General features: G+C 35.8%; 1 protein-coding gene across 1 annotated transcript in view; it reads right to left on the bottom strand.

The window, feature by feature from the left end:
• The window catches only part of KIF11 (kinesin family member 11), a 67,140-nt gene that overhangs the window by 24,063 nt on the left and 27,702 nt on the right, over nt 1-15,375 (bottom strand). The window contains exons 9-16 of the mRNA XM_007951264.1: nt 14,893-14,988; nt 12,030-12,118; nt 11,388-11,475; nt 10,622-10,810; nt 9,600-9,807; nt 8,302-8,474; nt 6,339-6,464; nt 6,103-6,261 (exon numbers count right to left, since the gene is read on the bottom strand). Of these exons, the coding sequence (XP_007949455.1) occupies nt 6,103-6,261; nt 6,339-6,464; nt 8,302-8,474; nt 9,600-9,807; nt 10,622-10,810; nt 11,388-11,475; nt 12,030-12,118; nt 14,893-14,988 (1,128 nt within the window). The remainder of the gene's footprint in view (nt 1-6,102; nt 6,262-6,338; nt 6,465-8,301; nt 8,475-9,599; nt 9,808-10,621; nt 10,811-11,387; nt 11,476-12,029; nt 12,119-14,892; nt 14,989-15,375) is intronic.

Below are 15,375 nucleotides of genomic sequence, written 5' to 3'. Positions count from 1 at the left end.
TAATATATATACACACACACACACATATATTTATATATGTGTGTGTGTGTGTATATATATATTTTTAAAGTCTTACCTTCTGCTTTCTCATACTTAACGTCTTTAAAGACAAGTTCTTATAGACATAAAACATGATAGGGACTTGCAATGCAGAAAAAAAAAAGCCACACTAAAGACCAAAGAGCTGAAAATGTGTCCAGCATTCATCTTCGCTGTTTAGTACGTTAGCTAGCCAGTATCTCTGAATGACACACCAGCTGACTGTACATATTGAACACTCTGATTATAAATAATGTCTGTCAGTTTCACTAGTCTCAAAATAGAGTAAATTTCAGGTATTACCAGAATTAACTACATGTAAATATATGTTCGCAGTTTTACAAAACTGATTTGTTAACTTCAAGTTCTGGAGAATCTAAGAAATAATTCACTTAGTGAACTTGTTTTCTTAAAGCCAGGGAAGACAAACCATTTAAGCTAAGATACTTTTCAGGCCAGAAATTTTTTGTTTAGTTGTCTAGCCATTATGAGCATCTCAAGAAAGCTATGTATAAAAAGCTGATTTACCTTTATTCTAGACAGGCTTAAGGCTATATCAAGAGGTATAAGAAATTGCTGCAATTTCACATTTCTCCAAATTGCCCAGAAACCTATAGAAGAGCCACTCAAAAATGGATTCTTTACAGGCAATATAATCAACAATCATATATAAGATGATCTGTTAACTATTATTTTACTATTTTCCAATGTTAATTCTCTCTCTGAAAAATTTCATGTTACTCAATTATGACAGCTAAGAGTATTAAGATCTTATTTTAAAGAGGCTTTCACTCTTTCCCAAAAATCTTAGATGCTGTTTTGGTTACCTAGTGCCACTCTGACAAGAATATAGCACAAATGGGATGGTTTGAACAAACAGGAGTTTATTCTCTTACAGTTTGGAGTCTTTAAGTCCAAGTTCAAAGTGCCAAGCTCTAGGGTCTGGGTGAAAGCACTCAACCTCGGGCTTCAGCTCTGCCTTCTGCTCCTGGCCCACTGGAGCAAGAGGCTTTTCTTTACTCAGGCAGCTGCTGAGAGTGACAAGCCCAAAGTTGCCAAGTAAAAAGGCACAGTCCTGATGTTACCAAACCATGTGGCAGGCCAGTAATTCAAATCCACTGAAATTCTCAAGGTCGGGAGAGCACGGCAGGCTGCTGAACAATGACACAGCTGCATGCAGAGTTCAAGCGTGCCATAAGCTAGAGACCATTCCCAAAGCTACTGCTTATATACAAGAAGCAGACCACATCCATAAAGTAGCTACTGAGTTGCTTGTGGTAGATCCCACCATGGAGTTGATTGCCAGTCTCATCATGGGGAGTAACTATCACAAGCTGCCCAGCCACTCAACCAAGCTGACATACAAATTTAACTACCACAGATGTGTTTGCCCTTCTCATTTTATATAACATGAGTATGAATTCTCTCTCCTTCACTTTCCAAAGTGCAAGAACCCTTTACTCACTGATCCATGTCAACAGCTTTATTGACCAAAGAGTTCTGTTATGTTGTGATAGCCTCATTCTGTAATCCTTAAGAATACTAGCAGTTACTTTCTATATATATCTGATATTTATAGTTTATGACTTCCCTGGTTTGAAAATTATGTCTTGGGGTTTAAAGCCTCATACATTTGGGAATGGTTTATATAGAGGAAGATAAGTCATGAGTTACATTTATAATCAATAAAAATTTAAAAGTTGTACTAATTTACTACAATTTAAATGCCTGTCATCAACGAAATGGAAATAAGATAAAGCAGGCCTTAGTTTATAAAAGATACAGCCAACATTACTCTCAACAGAGAGAAACTGAAAGCATCATTCCCCTTCAGAACAGGAACCAGACAAGGATGCCCTCTATCACTACTCTTATTCAGTATTACACTAGATGTCCTAGCTAGAGCAAGAAGGCAAGAAAGGGAAACAAAGGGCATCCAAATGGGCAATTGGTATAACTACTCCTACTGGTAGATGACATGATCCTTTACATAGAAAACCCCAGACACTTCACAAGAAAGTTAGTGGAACTAATACTAGAGTTTAGCAAAGTGTCAGGCTATAAAATCAACATGTGAAAATCAGTTGAATTCCTTTACACTAACAAAGAAGACTTCAAAAAGGAAATCAGGAAAACAATACCATTTACAATAGCCACCAAAAGGAAAAAATATTTAGGAATAAACCTAACCAAAGATACAAAAGACATACAAAGAAAACTGCAAAACAAGAAACCAAAAGAGATTTATGTAAATGGAAAACATAACATGCTCATGGATAGGAAGACTTAATATTGTGAAATGTCAGTACTACCCAAAGCAATCTACAGATATAATGCAATCACAATCCAAATTCCAAAAACATTCTTTAATGAAATGGAAAAACTAATACCCAACTTTGTATGGAAAGGAAAAAGGGTCCAGACAGCTAAATAATTACTGAAGAAGAACAAAGTAGGAGGCCTCATACTTCCCGATCTCAGGCATATAGGCCAATAGAACATAATCAAGAATCTAAAAATAAATCTATCCAGCTATGGTCAGCCGATCTCAGACAAAGGGTCAAAGTCCATTAAATGGGGAAGAGATAGTCTCTTTAACAAACAGTGTTTATAAAACTGGATATTTGTCTGCAGAAAAATGAAACAAGATCCACACCTCATACCACACAAAAAAGTAACTCAAAATGGATCAAAGACTTAAATGTTAAACCTAAATATATAAAGTTCATGGAAGAAAACACAGGGACAAAGCTAGAGGCCCTAATTTATGGCACAAATATACTATAAAGCATAATTAATAATGCACAAACAGCAGAAGATAAACCAGATAACTGGGACCGCCTAAAAAATGCAATGCAATGCTCATCAAAAGACTTCACCAAAAGAGTAAAAAGAGAGCCTACAAATTGGAGGAAAAAAATTGGCAGTGATGTATCTGACAAGGGTTTAATATCTAAAATTTATAGAAAACTTCAACACCCCAACAACCAAAAGATAAAGAATCTCATTAAAAAATGGGCAAAGGACATGCACAGACACTTCACCAAAGAAGACATTCAGGCAGCTAACACATTCAAAGATGCTCACAATCATTAGCCATTAGAGAGTTGCAAATCACAATGACAATGAGATACTACCTTATCCCAGCAATAATGGCATTGATCAAAAAAATAAAAACAGAAAACAACAAATGCTGGTGAGTATATAGGGAGATTGGTACTCTTATACACTGCTGGTGGGACTGTAAAATGGTACAACCACTATGGTAAATAGTATGAAGCCTCCTTGAAAAGACAGATATATAAATACTATACAATCCAGCAATACCATTCCTAAGTATATATTCTAGAGAAATAAGAGCTGAACATCAATATACATATGCACACCCATGTCACAATAGCAAAAAGATGGAAACAACCTAAGTATTCATCAACAGAGGAATGGATAAACAAATTGTAGTACCTACATACAATGGAATATTACACAAGGATAAAGAATAATGATGAATCTACCAAACATCTCACAACATGGATGAATCCGGAGGACATTAGGGTGAGTGAAATAAGCCAATCACAAAAGGACAAATATTGTATGAGACCACTATTATAAAAAATCAAGACTAGATTTAAATACCAAAAGAAACATTCTTTGATGTCTACCAGGGATAACAGGGGGAAGAAGAAAGAATCATTACCTAGATAGTAGAGGGAACAAAAAAACAAAACAAACCCAAACTCACTGCCGTTGAGTTGGATCCAACTCATAGCCATCCCTTCTTGGGTTTCTGAGGTGGTATCACGAAGGAAATAGATTGCCTAACCTTCCTTCCAAGTGGCTGGTGGGTTTGAACCGCCAGTCTTCTGCTTAGCAATCAAATGCCTTAGGCACTATGCCACTAGAGTAGACGTGTTAATACACATGAAGGGAAAGGTAATATACAATATGAGGAAGTCAGCACAATGTGACGAAGGCAAAGACACAGTGAGACAGATATATGCAAGAAGGGCAATTTCAGTAAATTCTATAGCATATAAAACCTCACAACAGTAATAACAACAATTTGTGAATGGATACAAAGGTAGGTATATATGCTAAATAGATATGGAAGGTTGTACGGGAGTACACACATATGCATATACAGGTATGGTTGTGGGTATTTCTACATACATATTTGTAAGTGCTATATGTATATTCATATATATAATACATCACGAAGTAGGGACAGTTATGGAAACTTCTCAGACACAACCAAACACCTTGGAGGACTGAGCTAAGCACCATAGTCTTGGGATATCTGGGTCAATTGTCATAATATAGTTTATAAAGATATGTTCTACTTCCTAGTTTGGTAAGTAGTATCCGGGATCTTGTGAAAGCAGCCATCTAAGATATACTTATTGGTCTCTTCCTGTCTGGAGCAAAGGAGAAGGATGATAACTGAAGACTGAAGGAGGCAATTAGTCAAAACAACTAATGGCCCACATGAACCACAGCCTCCTCTGACTTGTGACCAAAACTAGAGGGTGCCCAGCTACCACTACTGACTGCTCTGACCAGGAACAAAACAGAAGGGCCTGGTTAGAATGGCTAAAAAATGTAGAGCAAATTTCTAATTCATAAAAAAGACCATACTTACTGGTCTGACAGAGACTGGAGCAACACCCAGACTACTGCCCTAAGTTGTTGTTGTTGTTGTTAGGTGCTGTCGAGTCGTTTCTGACTCATAGCGACCCTATGCACAGCAGAATGAAACACTGCCTAATCCTGCGCCAGCTCCATGATCCTTGCTATACTTGAGCCCATCATCACAGCCACCGTGTCAATCCATCTCGTTGAAGGCCTTCCCCTCTTTCGTTGACCCTCCACCTTACCAAGCATGACATCCTTGTCCAGGGAATGGTCCCTTCTCACAACATGATCAAAGTAGGTGAAACGAAGTCTGGCCATTCTCACTTCCAAGGAACATTTCAGCTGTACTTCCTCCAGGACAGATCTGTTAGTTCTTTTAGCAGTCCATGGTACTTTCAAGATTCTTTGCCAGCACCACAACTCAAAAGCATCAACTCTTCTTCAGTCTTCCTTGTCCAGCTCTCACATGTGTATGAGGCAATTGGAAGTATCATGGCTTGTGTCAGGCACACCTTAGTTCTCAAGGAGATATCCTTGCTCCTCAGCATTTGAAAGAGTTCCTTTGCAACCGACTTGCCCAGTGCTATACGTCATCTAATGTCCTGACTGCTACTTCCATTGCAGAACCAAGCTACATGAATTCTTTGACAACCTCAATCTTTTCTCCATTTATCGTGATGCTGCTTATTGGTCTAGTTGACTGCCCTAAGACAAACGTCTAACTTGGAACTGAAGACAATTCTGGAGGCCACCTTTCACTAAGTAAGACTGGCCTATAAAATAAACGATAACACTTGGGAGGAACACACTCTTTAGAATAATCAATGTAAGAGACCAAAAGGGTGACATCTGCCAAAAAGCAAAGATGAGAAGGCAATGACGAGAAAAGGAAATGAACGAATGGAAATGGGAAATCCCAGGTGGAAATGGGAAGTGCTGACATTGCAGGGATCGTGACCAATGTCACAGAACAATGTGTGTGTGAACTATTGAATGGAAAACTAAATTGCTATGTAAATTTTCACCTAAAGCACAGTAAAATATTAATAATAATAACCATATGTCATCCTAGAAAAAACAATTTATCCAGTTATAATAGAGATAAATGTTCATTGTATGTAACTATTTTATTCTAATTGCTCCACTAAATGTAAGTTTTCCCAACTTCACCTATCATCTTAGTTTAAGTAAAGGAGTGTTTTGTTTTCTTATACTTCAGTATAGGATTCTACATGTAGCAAATCCTCAAATATTAACTGATAAAGAAAAATGTTCTCAATTATTTTACACTGATCACTAGTATAAGCAACAACAGTTATGGTATTTTCAGGTTTCTAAATTACTTTACAGTATTCAGATTGTGTAACATGCATTATCAATTTGAACATCATAACACCTTCTTTTTACACTGCTCAAATCAGGTAAACAAGATACCTGTGAATGGGTTTGCTTTATTGTCTTCAGGTCTTCAGTTAAACTTTCACATAGCTTCTGTGATTCCTCTAAAGAAGAAATTGTACTTTCTTGCAGTTCATGTAAATTACTACATAGTATACTGAGGAAGCCATCCATTTCCTTTTTCTGATCTTCTATCTTTGAAGAAAAAAAAATTAGTTTTTCTCTTAAGCAACAACTCAATTTTAAGATATTAAGAACATAATGTTTGTTACCTTATCAGCCACTGTCAATGAAGTCCTGAAAATATGCTTTATTTGACTATTGATTTGCAGTATAGATATCACAGTGGGGGATAAAATTGTTTCTAGTGAATTCAGAAGGTCGGTCTTAAATACATTCTGGTTTGAAAAATAAACAGTCTGTTAAAAAGAATATTTTCACTTCCATAAGCCTAGCTGGTTAATTAATATCTTAAATATAAAATACCCTGATGACCAAACATATGCATTATTAAAATTCTAACAGTCTATTCTCATTTCTTATAATGTAGAGAGATAAATCTGTTGCTAGAATTTATGTTCAAAATAAGTCACTTAGTCTTGTCTATAGGAATTAAGAAAATGATCACAGTGCCAATAAAACCCTAACAGCCTAATGAAACAGAAGAAAAGGAAAGATAAGAGTCAACTGGTAAGATTTCAGCATTCCTAACAAAGGCAAAATTTCCCAAAAAACCTATATGCATTTTAATAAAAATAAATTTCTAACAAGTTTAAGTTACTAAGTCAAAAAGGCAGAGACCTAATAGCCTTCAATAATAGGCTTTGGGCAAGAGAGAGGTATTTAACTTTGAAGACCCATGGGACTTATATCCTTTTGTATCAAACTTGTCAAGGTCACCACCATAAAACTTTAGGTAAACATTTTATAGAGTATATGGAAAATTGAGAATGAACCTGAAAATGGGGTATTTTTATAAAAATGGGGGTAAAAAAATCCTAGCCTAAGTTCCTTTCACTAGGGCAAGGGCAACAAGCAAAAACAGAAATAAATAAAAACAACAAAATACTATCAACTAAGTCTATAGCATAACAACAACAACATAACAGTTCTATAGAGATGATAGTCATCTCTTCTTTTGACTCTAGCAATACTTTTAACTTGGTATTTAGGAAGACATAACTAAAGCAAACTACCATTTAGCAAATGAATAAATCTCCAAATAGTACTGATAGAGTATCTTTTAACTTTGTCAAACATGGGCAAGTAAAGAAACCTATCAAATAGTGACATACAAGAACTGAATCTGGGCAGTATCATCTACCATTTATGATATTTATTTGAGCAATGTTCAGGAAATACTGCAAAATTCAAAAAGAGTGGCAGAGAGCCTGTATAAAGACAGGAATAAAATAAGTGATATAGCCAAGAACTTCCTAAACAAACTATACAATCACAAAAAAGAGAAAGGGTATTTAAAAATCACATAGGAAAAAGATAATAGTATTAAGTGCAATTAGATGAATGACTTCTATAGAATTGTGGAAAGAGCCTGTGTTTAAAAACCAGAAGGGCATGGCCACATATATCTGACCCTATCTCCAAAGGAAGAGTAGGCAATCTACTTCTGTAGAGATGCTGCCTTGGAAACTCAAGGAGGCGTTGCTATGAAACAGGACCAACTCGACGGCAGTGAGTAAGGTGTCCTAGAACCTTGTATTCCTAAAATCCTATAGAATTGTATTCCTAAAATTCTATAAATTGTTTTTCTTGCACATTTTTCTCCATAACTTTATTTTTTAAATTAGCTATCTAATATTCCCTTCTGATAAGGTCAGTGTAACACCAGCATGACCATCTTAGGTATTTGCAAGGCCCTTGGGGAAAGAGTGACCTACTAGTTCCTAAGCTAACTGACAAGTCATGGGCCCCTTGAATTCATTTGGAGCTAACCCTGCCTTTTCTAGTCTTTGGAAGGCCTAATAATAACTATTACTCATAATGTTACAAAATATGAGTTAAAAAAGTTCCAAAGCCTGGTTATATGCATAGGGAGATTAATTTTTTTAGGGAAAAAAAAAACAAGTGATCTGTCTAATGAACTATAAACCTACTCTCTCATAGTTATATGATTATCCCTGTGTCTAGTAAAACTTAAGGTGAAAGAACAGCAGTTAACATTGTTTTTAGACTTAACAAAGTGATCTTTAAAAATATTTCAAGATATTTACTAACAATCAATTTCAGAAGTACAGTTTTACTTCCAGCCACTAATGACTGTTCTTTCAATATCATATCAGAAATCTGAGCAACACAACTAGACACGTTTTCTGGAATAGATGTAAGAGATCCAAGTGCTGTTGTAGTAATGGTATCTAAGGCAGAGACACTGGAAGACAGCAGATTACCTATAACAAAAAAAACAAAGGGAGATGTAAGCTTTGAAAAAGTATTCAAATATGATTAGAATCACTTCAAAGAAGTTGGCAAAATGATATACTTGTGACATTTTTAATATCAAATTAGCTTAAAATAATTGGTTAACTATATAAGCAAGGAAATATCTTAAAAATATATATGTTCTATAGCATTCGTGGGAGCTCTGGTGGCATAGTGCCTAAGGCATTTAACTGCTAACCAGAAGACTAGTGGTTCAAAGCCACCAGCCACTCCTCGGAAGATTGGGCAATCTACTTCTGTGATGATACCACCTCGGAAACTCAAGGAGGGGTCTCTATGAGTTGAACTGACTCAACGGTAGTGAATTTGGTCATTGGTTTTTTTATAGTATTCAGTAAGCACTTGACATAGAAGTAAGAACATGTAACTCATAAATAGAAACACAGTAAACCAAAATTAGAATATTTTAAAATTAATCTCTAAATAATAGTTATAGTAGATAAAAGAATATATAGAAGAGAACATACAAAATTTATAGTAATTGGCTTATTAGCATAACTAGACTCCAAGTGATTTATGAATTTTTTCATCTCAGAATCTTCCCAATTTTCTATAATGAGGATAATACTTTCATAATAAATAAACTTAATATTTAAGAGTTTTTATTCTAAAGGGAGAACAACAATGGATTGGTTTAAAATAATATACATATTTATGACAAAATATACAAACTTTCAAGATATATATTCTCAAGAAAAAAAAAAGTTACAGAATAATATTTATGTATAGAAATTTACAGAAGGAAACTTAAGAAATTTAACAGTAATATCTACAGGGCATCAGCCAAGGTCAGGAATAAAGAAGGAGAGTTTTCCTTCTAAAGATTATACACTTAGTTGCTATTAAATTAGCATAACTCAGCAAAACAAACTAAGACTACTTTTAATTCAAAGGCAGTAAAAGCATTCACACCTAGCCTGAACAAATGTGTGTGTGTGTGTGTGTGTTTGTGTGTTGGGAAGGGGCTTGTGACACTGTCACCTAAGTTATTTATAGTATTAAATTATCAGTTTTGAAATTAGCCTTACACTAAATACACAAAGAATAAAATTATTAGAAATGCTTGGTCTTACCAAACAATGTCTTGTGAACTTCTAGCATGGTCTTTTGTTTTGAGCTGCCATCCTTAATTAATTCTTCCATCTTATTAAACAGATTATTTAGGTTTTTGCCAAAAATATCCTGAGCTTCTGCATTGTGTTGATCAACTGCTTTCTTACGATCCAGTTTGGAATGGAGACCAGATACATCTTTTGTAGTTTCTTCAACTGTGTTAAGCAACTATATATAATTTTTAAAAATAAATATTGGTAAGATGGAAATGACAAAAGCAATCTAATGAAAATATCTGTCTAAAGAAGGATTTACCCTTATGAGAACTAGTAAGTTTTTGACAGTAGATTTGAAGAATTTCTTAATCTCAAATTATCCAGTTGCCCAGGAATGCGTATTTCCCCTCCCCTAGCAATCCAGACAAGCCAAACTGATTTCTCTTATCTACTGGAGTAATTTTGCTTCTTTACAAATTCTTTTCCTATTGTTTTACCATTTTCTAAAAGGTACAGCTAATAGGAAATTAAATACTTTTAACATCTTCCATTGTTGTTGTTGTTATGCGCTGTCAGACCCTACTTATAATGACCCCTCCTTGGGTTTCCAAGGCAATATTCACTACAGAAGTAGACTGCCCAACCTTCCCTCTGGGGAGAGGCTAGTGGGTGTGAACCGCCAGCCTTCTGGTTAGCAGTCAAGTGCCCTAGGCACTATGCTACCAGAGCTCCTGAAATTCTTAATACCTGATTACTTTCAGTCATTATCATGAGGGAAAGAATCACACACCATTTTTCTAAATGTCTACAATGTATATTAAAGTTGTGCTCCACTTTCAAAATGTCAGGAATAGATTTTTCTTAAATCAGCAGCTCCAGTGAGGAAAATTTGGAGGAAATAGTTAAAATAATGTGTTATAAACTTACAAAAATCTTATTTGGGTGAGTAAACAGAACCTCCAAATTAATACTTAAACAAAGAAAGTTAGTAGCATGCATCCTCTAATTTCTTTAATGGGAATACCAAATCAAAACAAAGGACAAACCTGGCTGGCAGTATCATGAAGTTTCTCTTCAGTACTTTCCAAAGCTGATGTGATATATTCTTCTTGAATGAGTTGTAATTTAGTTTCTTGTAAATTTTTTTGAGTGGTTTCAAGTTCCTGAGTCTTATTTTGCAGGTCATATCTACATTGGTCAAGTTCATTTTTATTATCCATAAACAACTCTGTAACCTAATGACACACATTAAATATTTTTTTTAAAAAAAAGAATTAATGCTAAACTAGTTTGAGAGACACCTGGCTAGTTCATAATACAATAGTAGAAATGAATAAATTCACAATATAAATTAGAAGAACTGAATAAATTAAGTATTTTCATGTAAAAATTATAAGTTACCAGGTATATTAGCACATTCTATATAGCATCTGGTTTCTTCTTGTAAATTCATCAAAAACTTTGGGAAGAAATAACAAGCCTAGTGTATTGGTATCAATTCTTCAAATTCTTTCTAGCAATGCCAAAGGATTTTAAAGGTGTTAATGCAAACATGGTAGCTAAGGGTCAGATCTCTCCACCTTACCTAATTATTACTTTTATTTAACATCCAGTTTATTTAATGTCTGTATTCTCTTATCTGATAGATATGCTAATGAAACGTTTCAGCATCTACTATTTTGTAGGTTTAACAACAAAATCATACAATTACGATCTTGCCATGTTGCATTAATATAAATATCAAAATAGATAAGCATCCTCATTATCATTGATGATAGTGAAATTAAGATGTGACAGACTTTTAATGCTTACCCTACTTAGCTCCTCCTCAATGGCACCAATTTTTTCAATCAATTCTACAATCTGTTCTTCTTGAACAGTTAGTTTTCCATTCATGGCTCTAAAATAAATTTTAATAGGAATTTGACAGTTAATATTTTTTTTCTTAATATCTAAAATTCATTCTAACATAATAATGGCAGTTACTTATTTATAACTATCATTATAATCATGCCCATGTGTCAATAAGCAATAAACACAAATTGCAAAGAATAAATGTATTCTTTGTCCCTGTTTTTATAAATCGAATATTCATTCTCTTTTTGACCTTCATTCTGAAATGAATGACTTTTATTCTACTACAAGGGTAAGTCTGGATGTGGTTGGAAGTAGTCTTTTTGCAACTGGATGTGGATCTATAATTATTTAAAAATAAAAAGTTAATAAAAATATTCTAAAACACGTTTGAAATCTCCTGTTCATGTTAAAACAAGAAGAAGCAATCACAGGAGGCTTTAGCAAAAAGATTTTACTCACTGCCCTGTGAATAACCTTCACTTCAAACAACAGGTTCTAAGAAAGTGCCCCGTGAATAAACTTCACTTTAAACAACAGGTTCTAAGAAAGTGCTAGTCTTAGAAAATAATTCCATAAATTTTGAAGCCAAGGGCTTACCTAAAATTTTCTTCAGAAATGTACACTCCATTTTTCTCACGGGCTGCAGCAAGATCTCGCTTCAGGCGCTCTATCTCTTCTGTATACTCCTATACAAGAGAAACGCAGGCCTTAACACTTGACATCTTTCATTCAGTTTAGAGAAAATATACCACAAATAAAAACATAAGGTTGGCCTTTTTATATGTTTTTTAAAACATGAATAAATTCAATTAATGATTATTGTGTTAGGCGCCATCTGGTTCTGAGTCCTAGTGACCCTATGTACAACAGAACAAAACACAACCTGCTCCTGTGCCAATCAATAATTAACCTGTTTAGAAATGAAGTTTTTCAAAGGCTTTCTAAGCACCTGTAAAATGTACTCATTATAAAAATAAAAGCTTCTTAAGAAAAAAAAACACAACTTCTAGTGCCTAGGTTCAGTGCAGTGAATTGCTTTAAAATGGTCCTTCTAACCACAGTCTTGTGACTCCCATGAAATGATTGGGTGGTTGTTGTTGTTTCTGTTAAGTGCAGTGGAGTCAAATCCAACTCATTGTGACCCTGTACAACAGAACGAAACATTGCCCAGTCCTGTGCCATACTTATAATCTCTGCTATACTTATGCCCATGGTCGCAGCCACTGTGTAAATCCACCTCATTGAGGGTCTTCCTTTTGCTGACCCTCCACTTTATCAAACATGATATCCTTCTGCAGGGAATGGTCCCTTCTCACAACATGGCCAAAGTAAGTGAGACAAAGTCTGGCCATCCTTGCTTCTAAGATGCATTCGGCAGCACTTCTTATAGGATAGATTTGTTTGTTCTTCTGGCAGTCCATGGTATTTTCAGTATTCTTCACTGACACAATTCAAAGCATCAACTCTTCTTCAGTCTTATTCATTGTCCAGCTTTTATACGCATATGAAGTGATTGAAAATACCATGGCTTGGGTTAGGTGCACCTTAGGCATCAAAATGACACCTTTATGATTGGGTGGGACCATGTAAATAAGGTGCTTGTGGCCCACCAAGGGCGACTAATGCATCTAGTGAGACAGTTTTGTTAATGCAAATAAGGTACATGGAACCCTTACGGGGTGGGACCATGAAGTAAGGTGCATGGAACCCTTGTGGGTACTGGTCAGTTGTGCCATTCCATGAGGCTAAAAAGGAGCCAATCTAAAAGTTGGGGAGGGAGGACCGCACTACCATCAAAAAGAAGAGTAGGAATAGAGCATATCCTTTGAACCCAGGTCCCTGTACTGAGAAACCCTTAGACTCAGGAGACAGGAAGCTGTAACACTATAGCCGGTAGCAGACAAGACAGCAGGAACCAGGAAACCAGGACAAGACAGTGTGATAGGCTTCCCAGTCCACATAGTGAGGCAGCTACAATGGGCTTCCTGGCCCATGGAACAAGAGAGCTGAGCACAGCACAGGCAAGAGGCTTTCTGGTAGAGTCAGGTGTCTCCAGGCACTTACTGGAGGAGCCAGATAGCTTTGTAACACAAGAGTGGAGGCTGAGGCTGAAAGCAGGAGCCAAAGCTAAGAGCAAAGGCCTGGTAGCAGAGGCCCTGACTATGGGCAAGGCTGAGAAGAAGTTGTCCTGATTCTTCTCATATCCTGAGTTGTTCCTTTTATTTTTAAATTGATCCTGATCCTGAATTGTAACCTATTACTTACCAATAAATTCCATAATCTTGAGTATGGTCTGTGAGTTCTATGTGGCCATTGCAACAAATTATTGAGTCTAACAGAGAAGAAGACAGTGCCATGAAAGTGATAGCTGGTGTCTAAACTGGTAAAAAGGTTGGAGACTGGAGGTACGTCTGACCTCCAGCCATTGGAATCTGATGCTGATGGTGATTCTCCTCCTCATGAAGTTAGACAGGGAGGTCTGAAGACACCACATCATTTTCATACCAGACTGGCCTCCAAAATAGCATTTCACACTAAAAAGAAGTAGGAGTCCTTACAGAAATGTTTGATTCTAGGACTGGGGTGGGAAATATTCAAGATAAACCTGGAACATCTTGTCAAACAAGATGGGAAGGTACCTAAGGGAGCCTACTGAGGCTAGTGAAAAAGGACCCAAGTACCAACCGGAAGAAACACCAACAGATGAAGCCACGTTGAAACACAAACATGTTAAGTCCATGAGTTTATAATGATACTAAAAGAGCTAGGGAACCAACTAATCACTCTGAAAACTGACAATTAAGGAAATTAATCAAGCGTTTGTCCTACCTATCCCTTAAGAACTATACCACTGGGAAGCTAAGGTAGTCCATCCAGCTAATCAATAAAAAAAAAAAAAAAAAGAATGAATTAGAAGTGAGTGGAAATTTCCTAAAACTGGATTGTAGTGATGTTGCACAACTCTATAAATTTACTAAAAACGACTGAATTATACACTCACAATGTGTGAATGTTATGGTATATAAATTATGCCTCAAAGTTGCAAATAAATAAATTTTGTAAACATGCATATTTTTCAGATGGTGCCAACTCAATTGGTTTTTGTTGTTGTTACAAGCCATCAAGTCGGACCCGACTCATAGCGACCCTCCTTGGGTTTCCGAGGCAGTATCACTACGGAGGTAGTTTTCCCAACCTTCCTTCCAAGGACTGGCTGGTGGGTTTAAACCATCAGCCTTCTGGTTAGCAGTCAAGTGCCTTAGGCACTAGCTACCAGAGCTGGTAAACTCAAAATATCAGCATTAGAATACACATTTGTAACATATAAGGTATTTAGTTTAAATCACTAGATGAAAAGCCTTACCCCACGCCATTTAACAGATTGTTTAACAATGTGTCAATGCCTTAGTTTCACATTTGTCAAACAAGAATATGTTACTCCATAAAACTTCAGCCTTACCTTAATAAGAGCTTTTTTGGTGAGTTTCTGATTAACTTCAGGCTTATTCAATATGTTCTTTGCTCGATGAGCATATTCCAATGTACTCAGGGTTTCCTGTCATGAAAAGAAAAGGCCAATCACTAAAGATACTGAGGTTATTTCAGTAATATTATCTAAAATGTAGCATATAGTAAGTTACAAGTAATATTTTATGGTATTACCTAGTTTAAAAATCCTCCATTAGGACTAGTATACCGAACTTCATAAAGAAGGTTTTTCAAAAGATACTTACATACCAAGACGGAAAGCTTAGAGGCAGGAAGGGGCAGGAAAGATGGGCAAATGGAAAAGAGAAACCCAGGGAAGAAGGGAGAAGAGCTGTAAATTGTGGAGATTACAACTAACTTCACAAAACAAAACGTATATAAACTGTTAAATGGCACACTAATTTGCTCTGTAAACTTTCACCCAAACCACAATAAATTGTTGGGGGATGGGGGA

The sequence above is a fragment of the Orycteropus afer genome, unplaced genomic scaffold, assembly GCF_000298275.1.
Source record: "Orycteropus afer afer isolate SDZICR_OR568_19922 unplaced genomic scaffold, OryAfe1.0 scaffold00293, whole genome shotgun sequence".
NCBI classification, from domain to species: domain Eukaryota; kingdom Metazoa; phylum Chordata; class Mammalia; order Tubulidentata; family Orycteropodidae; genus Orycteropus; species Orycteropus afer.
This window is presented reverse-complemented; position numbering and strand designations above follow the sequence as displayed.